We start from the raw sequence: 9,462 nt of genomic DNA on the forward strand, positions 1-9,462 counted from the left end.
GGGGGGGGGGGGGGGGGGGGGGGTAAGGAAGGAATTGGTAAAGGGCCCCAAAAACTATTATATTGTATAATGTCGAATATACTAATTATCTGATTCGAGCATCACATATTGCACACAGGTATTGATATTCAACTCTGTACCCCACATATAGATACAATCAACTATGTTACCATAAAAAATAAAATGAAAAATAAATAAAATATAAATAAATAAATCAACCAATACAGAAATAAGAACCAACTTTGTACAAAGCCCTGAGTGATTCTCTGTTCCACACCTGTGTTACAGATGTTATGTGATCAGCTCTCTTCTTTGTTGATGGGTCACATGCTCTGAGGGCTCTGTGAACTGGTGGCGGACTTCTCAGCCCCTAGCTGGCCCTGCCATTTCTTGATTAAGTGCTTTTCTAGAGTTTCCATGGGTGGATATCCAATAGCAATACCCTTTTCACTTGTCTACAGAGTAACAAAGATTGCCACCACAAAACCCCCCAAAAGAGTTTTTACACATACTGAAATGGACATGCTCTCATAGCTTATTCATAAAATACATTCCCCACCAACACACACAATCGTGCTATTAATCTATAATGCCTCATTTTCAAACCAAACATCAAAATCCAGTTTGAGTTGCATTATTTCCTGAACCTGATTCTGCATATCTCTGGAATCTTTTGAAAAATTCAACACCTTCCTCAAGGATCAAAAGTTCCCACCAAATTCAGAAGACTATTCTGTAAGCTTCAAAGGCAATTACAAAAGAATAGCTCTACAAAGGTCTCTGAGTGGCAGTATTATGGGATGGATTGAGTGGGCAGTCATGGAGAGTGACTGCTTAAAGGGGACAATGCTTATCTCAACGTGAGCTGGACAAGGTCATCTTTTTATAATCAGTCCTTGCTTTTTTACTTTATCCTTTAATGCAGTGTTTTTCTTTCTACAAGTTGAGAAAGTCTGTTCCATTTCATTCCACCTCAAGTTGAATAACTAGCTACTTACTGCAAGCTTTTGTACTATTCTTTGGGAAATATTTCCCAGTAATGTGAAACACAAACTCAACAGTTAGTCTTTGCAGAGACCAAAACAGTTTCTCACTCCTCTTACTTTGGAAATTCCACCTAAATGAAAGTATGTCATTATGGAAATCTTACAATTATCTTATTCAAAAAGAGGGAGTGCCAAGAAAGTAGTTCTATTAGGAATCCATATATCTCCCAGAGTTAGAGAAAAGAAAAGATTAAGAACTTAGCCAAGCATTACCAAAATTAGCAGCAGGAGTTTTCAGAGGCCGAAGGACTTGTCTTAAAATTAAAAACTATCCACATATGCTCTCTTCTCCCATTTTAGTAATAAAACATTGAGTCCTGTTGCCAACTCTCCCAGAGCTGTAGTTAGAAACTCTGAGCATTTCCTATGTTTTGATGAGAAAGATATTCCCGAATTCAGAAAAGGTTTGTGTAATGTGCACTGAATCTAGAATACTATATCATGGCAAATAGCTGTAGAACTTTAATAGCAATTATGGACAATAATCTTCAAGGTTAACCTTAATCTTTCTTTTGACCATGCCTTTCTCACAAATCTTATAATTCTCTTCTGTAATTAGTAGAACTTTTACCCCATGGTTTCTATAACATGAAACAGTGCTCAGGTCGGCTCCAGAGCCCAATCCATAGTCCTGGATGTGGTTGTGGATGGTTCTGAGTTTCAATGAACGTTTAAGTTGGCCTTTGGTTTCCTTTTGTAACTTAGACCCAATTCATTTTTCTTTGCAGCCTTAGATTTTTTTCTTTTATTTGGTGGACATGAAGAAAGGGGTAGGGGGGTTGAACTACAGAGGCTGTTATGAAAATGAAGTAAATGTGTAAGTTTGTCCTCACTTTTAAGGGACTATTCTCACTGTCCCATCAATCAGTACAGAGAATAGAAAGATTTTGTTTCTTAATATTTGAAATGCTCCTAAGGAAGCTCCAAGTATAGAAAAAGTAACACACAGTCAAGAATAACTAATAAGCCTCTGATTACTCTGACAGTTTCTGTAAAGGAGCAGAGTGAAGCTGGACTACCCATGGACCCCTTTGCCTCCTGAGGCCTTACCTTTCTTAGGTTACACACAAGGTCTCTTGTCCCTTTTAGCTTTACGTCCTTTCCCTGGAGCCAAACCTCTCACATTCAATATTTTGAGCCAATGTGGAGTTCCACGGATTTTTTTTCCCACATCCTCAACTGGTCCCTTTTATGACCAGTGGCTCATATAGCAAGATGAGTGGTGACGTCTTCAGGCAGGCTGGTGGCCCTTGATAGTGCAACTTGGGCTCCCAGAGGAAAGTAAACCTAATTGGCATGCGTGGGTACCAAACCCCAGGCCCTGGGCTCATTAGCACCTGGTTGAAACAGTTGAGCTGCAGAGCAGGTAATAACTTGCCTGAGAATATTCATAATTTTATTAGAAACAAATGGCTGGTCTGGAAGCTGGGGAATCTGAATTGCCAGAGAATCTCGGGAAGAGTAATAAGCTCTAGTCTGGATGAAAAGTGTTTCCTCATGGGTAAAGAGTGCTGTTTGGGAACCAAGAGGTTTTTTTTAAATTATAGCTACTCATTCTTTCTTTAGTCTTAGTTAATTTGAGCAGAAGCCACAACAAGCAAACCACACTAAATTTGGAACTGGCAGAAACCCAAATGAACTCCTCTTCCCAAGTTGCCCACACTACTACCATTTGCAATTGTAGGTTTGTAATGCGTAATTGCATAATCCAGAAACTGGCTTTGATTTGTGTAATGAGGCATTGCCAAAGTAAGCAAAGTAAGAATTAAAATTCCACATTCCCTGAGTCCCCTATTCAGTTGCTACTCTAGTAATACATGCCTGGAGATAATAGATTTAATTCTCAACATTAGTTAAAACATAGCTGAGTGATCATATCAGTGTACAAGTTAAGCTGATATAACAAGAAGACCCTAAACTGCAGTAGCTCAAAAGAAAAACAAAGTGGAAGTTAACTTCTCTCTCAGGGGACAGCTATGGTGCTCGAATTCTGCATGCTCAGAATACTTGGAGGGCTTGTGAAAGCAGGTTGCTGGGCTCCACCCTCAAATTAGGTCTGGGGTTGACTCGGGGAATTTTCCCTTCTAACAAGCTCCCAAGTGATGCTTAGGGTTTGTTGGGGATGGATTTACTTCTAATATTAGACGTCAGCACCACAACTGTTTGCTTAATTCTTTCTAATCCTTTTTCAGTTGGTAGGCTCTCTGCTTCAGGTTCTCAAAGTGAAGGAAGGGACCCCCAGCTGAATGGACAATGACAACGACGGCCTCTCTCGAAGGAGCAAAACAAAATCCTTAAGAGACTGTTTCTGCAAGCATCGATTCTCCTGTATCATCAACAAGATTTCCTTTGTGCAAAATACTTACCTATTCTTGTATCTTTCAACCTTAACTAAATTCATGATTTTCAAGCAGCATCTTCTGGTTTGAACTTGTTTGCTGTGAACAAATGACCAAAAAGAGTCTTCCAGTTAATGCTTTTTACATCTAGGCTATTTGTTGATTAGATTCAAGGCCCCAATCTATTACCATTCACAATAAAAGCTTAAACACATTGTCCAAAGGGCAGGTTGTTTTGCTTATTTCAATCCCAAATGAGAGAATAGTGTGGCAGAGATTAACAAACAGCTTGACAATGTACTTGGGTGCTCCCTGATTAACTCAGGCTGAATTTTTAGTTCTCACCTCTGAAGGCCACTTACTGAATTCCTGTAGTGAGTTACAGCCTTTCTAGAAGCTGCCACAAGGAGCTACCATCTGATGGGCCAGATTGAAGATGAAGCCTAGCCCTATTCATCACCTAATAATTCCATTATTTTCAGTCCTTACCATGACCAGGTATTTTGCTGATGTTATTGATATACTCTTCATAATAGTAAGCTGAGAATTATTATTCCCATTTAATAGATGAGGAAACAGAGGATAAGAGAGGTCAGGTGACTTGTCCAAGGTCACATAGTAGATGAAACTGGGATCTAAACATCCACGGTCACTAGATTTTCTGCATTATCTCATTTTAACTCCCACCCCCTTCAGTATATTTAAGCCTAGCAAGTAGAACTGTTTCTTCAAAATTTCATTGCCAGTCTGGAAGTAGAAATAGTTCCCAGGGCCAGATTTAGTCAGCTCCACGGCAAAAGGATAGGATGAGTTCAAGAGACTTTCTTCCATTTTCAGAGAATGTGGCCTGGAAGTTTGTTAACCAGCTCCATTTTTATCATGACATTTGCACATTAACAGATTTTGAAGCTCCTTGCCATATGTTTAGATTTTCTTCATTTAGGAAAATCACACTCGAAACCTTAGAGATTTATCTTGCTTGTCAAAGAACCACATAAGAGGTTATGTGTTCTTTCTATTTTCTTTTAGAACTATGTTGATTCACAACTTGTACATAGCCAGACCCAGGGAAATATGTCAAATGTATTTTCCGTGTCCTACCACCTTCCTCTTAAGGGCTCCTGTTCTCCATCTTAGGACCCTCTTGAGCCTCTTTCCAAAGAACTCAATCCTGACTGTGTCAACTGAAGCCTTTGAGCAGCTAGTGATGAAGGGGTTAACTCTCTCAGAAGGATTTGCCCTCCAGTAGGACACTCATAAAGAAGAAAAAAATCTTCCAGACTCAGGGGAAGCTTTCTGTAATGGTGGCATTACTTTCTGTAATGGGCAGGGAAAAAATGTTCCTAGTTGTAGGAAACCACTTCTAGGATAAACCAGACAGACTGACCCTTGTTTGGTTGTCTTCCTAGAGCAGACATACACGATCCTGTGATTTAGCAGCAATCACTTTTTCTCCGTGGGTTCTGACTGAGAGGTAGGAACAGCTCACTCTGATCTCCTGACCCATGGCTCCTCCATACCAAGCCCAGATCAAGATTAGAATCTCTATTTGAGAGACATAGTCTTCCCCAAAAGGAGAGCTTTCTTAAATTTGTTTGCAAGTGGAGTTACATCACATGTCTCTCTGTGCATCAGTGGATATTAGGCAGGGAAGACCAAAGAAACGTGCTCAAGACCAAACTTGCAGTTCCAATGCCTGAAGCCATGCCTCTAATCTAGTTGATGAGATGACTACCCCTAAATGCCCTCTGCAGAACTGCCCAAGTCTGCACCCTCTTCCACTGCCTCTGCCTCTGCCACCAACTGTGCCTGGTGGCATGATGCCTACGAAAGCCTGTCACCAGAAAGCCTCTTCTACCTGTAGCCCACTCCCATAGCAGAGGCTTGAGTGTGTCTGTTTGGTGGAACCTAGATCACATGCCTGAAGCTACAAGGGCAGCTGGGAAATGTAGTTTTTAGGATTCTCCTTTGGGAATGTGGGACTAAAATTGTGAGACCCTATCAAAAAAGAGAACGTGCTCAAAATATGTGGTCAAGCACAAATAACTGATGTCCCCTCCTCCTTTTGCCCATAAAGGAATTTCTCCTTTGGGCCGGCCTGTGGCTCACTCGGGAGAGTGTGGTGCTGATAACACCAAAGCCACGGGTTCAGATCCCATATAGGGATGGCCGGTTTGCTCACTGGGTGAGCGTGGTGCTGACAACACCAAGTCAAGGGTTAAGATCCCCTTACCGGTCATCTTTTTAAAAAAAAAAAAGAAAAAGGAATTTCTCCTTTGATTTCTTCCCATTCCTACTCTGGAGAACAGTTAGCATCCAGCCTGGGACTCTGGAAAAGCAGGAGCCGAGTGATTGTTTTTACAGCACACAGGCCAGGTGAGTGCATACAGGAAGAAGAGAAGATTGCTTGTAAGAGGTGACGATATTCAGAAATCCTTGCAGCAAAGAAGGATACTCAGGAGGAAGAATCCAGAAGAAAAGAAAGGAATAGTAACCTTCGATTTTGTTCTTCTAAAAACCGTCCTTTTTTAAAAGTGCTACAGGGTGGATTGCTTTGGGTAATTTGGCAGACTGCTCATGATCAGTAGTTCAGTAGCACATTAAACAGACATTTCAAGCAGCGTGGTATAATTTCTAGCCTCAGAATGTCTACCTCTCAGTTCCTACCAGGGGTATTTGATCATTGCACAGAATTTTAACCCAGTGGGGATGTATGAGGCGTTATCTAAGTAGGATGTGAGAGTTGCATTATTTACTTCCTCTGCTACAGCCTGCTTTAATCTGACAATGTGAAGTAACAATGATGAACTGTTATTGCCATTCCCAAAGCAAAAGAACGGTGCTCACCATGTGCCCAGAAAAGGCTACGAGTCTCACCTCTTGGGGCTTTGTGTCTTCCAATTAATCACCTCAAATGAGACCCAGATAAAACACAGAAACATCTATTTCCCTCCTGCCTTTCCTTCCACTCTGTTTGGTCCACATATGTGACATAACATATGGCTTGACAGACAGAAGAGGTGGATGGTTACTGTGCGTGGATTGAGAGGGCTACCTGAACAATATCTAAGGCTGTCAGTTGTATCTATGTTGATTAGTGATTGCATTTGGATACATGTGACAAAACCAAACTGAACCAAATATCCATGGCTTAAAAAGGATACAGGTTTAACTTTCTCTCATATCCTAAGAAGTCTGGAGGCTAACGGTGCAGGTCAGTGCAGTGACCTAAGGATTCAGAGCCAAGATCTTTGTGATTTTTCTTAAATTTCACTTCATGAGCAGTAACAATATGGCTGCTGCAGCACCAGCAAACACACCCCAGCTTCCCTCAGGAAAAAGAAAGAGAAACAGGAAAGGGTGGGGTCTATATCATGAAAGCAAGGCTTTCTCAGAAATCCTCAGCCTTTGTGTTTTGGTCAGAACTGTGTCACATGATCACTTCTAGCAGTGAAGGAAACTGAGAAATGTCATTTTCCACCTGGGGACATTGCAACCACATCACCCTACCCCCCTAAACAAGACACGTTTCTTTTAATAAGAGAAAAAAGAGGATATATGTTGGGTAGGAAATTAGCAGTTTGCCACATCAGCTATTACAAAATTGAATCTTGGGACAGAATCAAGCTAGAAATAGTAGACTTGAGCCTGATGTGACTGGAAGACTCCTGGACAATAGGACTCCATGTTTAATGTGAAGTGGTCTTGCCCCTTGTCTCATTCTGAATGTTGAGTGTCAGAAAATCATGGTTTACAGACAGTATGCTTTCTTCATGGCCTCACCTAACCTCCGTCTCTGAAAACAAGAGACTGTAACAGAGATCATGTTTTATAGACTGAATGTCATCTTTAATTTCTAAAATTAAACCCAAGATGTGATACTTTTTAAGTATTTATTTACATGGCAAAAACCTACTTCATGCTGTACCACACGTATCTGTGCACATGGATGCATGTATTCATGTACATACATGCGTGAGGGATATTACCACCCCTCCATCCACAATTCTTCAGGAACAAGGGGTCTCGGTAAACAAACTGGACCCAGGTTAGCAAGCTGGACTCTGGTGCAAGGGAAGCCATGGCCTCTCTTTTGTTTTCTCTGTGACTGGACTCATTACACTAATTAACAGTTGATGAATGAATGATTCCACATGACTCTGGATGAGAAAAAATGACAAGTTTTTGAGACCTTTAGAAATGAACATTGCGGGCCGGCCTGTGGCTCACTCGGTAGAGTGTGGTGCTGGTAACACCAAGGCCACGGGTTCGGATCCCATATAGGGATGGCCGGTTCGCTCACTGGGTGAGCGTGGTGCTGACAACACCAAGTCAAGGGTTAAGATCCCCTTACCGGTCATCTTTAAAAATAAAAAAAAAAAGAAATGAACATTGCATCAGTTAACATATCTTTGGCTGTTAGTAAAAAAAAAACCCTCAATTCAAATTGGCATAAAAGATAAAAAGATTTATAATCTCATATACGAGAATTCCAGAGGAAGGAATGGTGTAGTTCAATTTAATTCAAATATAACTTCAGAGATGAGGGTCTTTCTGTCTTCCCACTCTGCCACCAGCACGTCACATTTGTCCTTAAACTGACTTCTCTCATGATCACAAGATGGCAGCTGGAGTTCCAGATGTCACATCCAGACATGACAACATTCAGAGGAAGAGGGACCATCTCCTTTTAGGCTTTGCCTTGTTAATAGTGATAAATCCTTTCCCAGAGGCCTGTACATTCTCACACCTCAGTGACCAGCTGGGTTACATGTTTGCCCTAAACCCATCCCTCATGAGGGGAATCAGACATGTGGGAGGAGGGGCAAGTACTTAAACACAGTCAAGACTCCGTAAGGAAGGAGAGTGGCATTGATTTGAAGTGACACCCAGCAGCATCTGCTACAAGCAGGAACTTCATTTCTTGTGGCCACACATAACCCCAGTTCTATCAATACGGCAATTTAAAAATTAGTCACTGCTGTTAAGTGGAAATATTCTCTGTTTTATTCCTTTCTCAGATGCTGAAGTTCTTTTGGATAGTGCTATGGGTTAAATGCATCCCCGAGAAGTTCATGTATTGGAAACTTGACCCCCATTGTAACACTGTTAAGAGGGTGGGAAATCCAACTTTGGTACTTGAAAGGTGGGGCCTTTGAGAGGAGGTTGGATGTGAGGACTGTGTCCTCGTGAATGGATTAATTAATTCATGAGGTAGTTCTGCTGGCTTTATAAGGAGAGCAAGTTAGCAGATTAGATCTCTTGCTTAGCCCATTCCTGCCACGTGACACCCTGGTCACCAAGGGGCCCTGTAGAGAGTTCTCACCCAGAAGAAGGCCCTCACCAGATGTGAGTCCAGATGTCACCGGACTTTCAACTTCCCAGCCTCTGAAACTGTAAGAAATAAATTTCATTCCTTTATACATTACCCATTTTCAGGAATTCTGTTAGAAGCAACAGAAACAGACTAATACAGATAGTATTAGGACCATGAGTTTTTAAGAGCAAGAAATAGTTTATTTCCCTTGCTCAAAGCATTGCCTTTGTAGTCACAGCCATCAGGCTGTTTCTCTCCTCTGTCTGGGCTTCTCTCATCCTTTACTCTTTTCCTTGCCTTGCAAGACGAGCAGCCATTACTGTAACAACATAATTGCTGCTCTGACTCCATCAGTGAAATAAACAGAAACAAAAAGGAAATAGAGAACTTCAAATCATCCTCTCCTCTGCCTGGAAGTTTCCCAAGATACCTCAGCTAGAGGCAGCCTAAACGGACAGGCTGGGGGCTAAACTTGAATTAAAAAACAACAACAAAAAAACAGACCCAGATCAGATTGCAGAGGGTGCTTCTTTCTTGCCCCTTAAGTCCTGGGGATGGAGAGAGAAGAGAAAGGTAAATCATGTAAAAAAACAGTTTAAGTCAGCAGTAAGGAACTAGCAGCCTGCTGCTCAGATGCTGCTTATCAACTCACTATTTGCCCAGATAATGCATTAAAAATTAGAATTAGTCACAGACATTTAAAAATCAAAAGATTTCATATAAAAATCTAGGTTGTAAGCTTTTGCAAAACCAGAAGATC

The 9,462-nt window shown here is 41.3% G+C and overlaps 1 protein-coding gene across 1 annotated transcript in view; it reads left to right on the forward strand.

Moving 5' to 3' along the window:
- The window catches only part of GRP (gastrin-releasing peptide), an 11,200-nt gene extending 7,597 nt beyond the window's left edge, over positions 1–3,603 (forward strand). Inside the window, exon 3 of the mRNA XM_008580178.1 lies at positions 3,239–3,603. Coding sequence (XP_008578400.1) covers positions 3,239–3,292 — 54 coding nt within the window. The 3' untranslated portion in view covers positions 3,293–3,603. The remainder of the gene's footprint in view (positions 1–3,238) is intronic.
- The last annotated feature ends 5,859 nt before the right edge of the window (positions 3,604–9,462 follow it).

Source organism: Galeopterus variegatus, unplaced genomic scaffold (genome assembly GCF_000696425.1).
Source record: "Galeopterus variegatus unplaced genomic scaffold, G_variegatus-3.0.2 Scaffold2042, whole genome shotgun sequence".
NCBI classification, from domain to species: domain Eukaryota; kingdom Metazoa; phylum Chordata; class Mammalia; order Dermoptera; family Cynocephalidae; genus Galeopterus; species Galeopterus variegatus.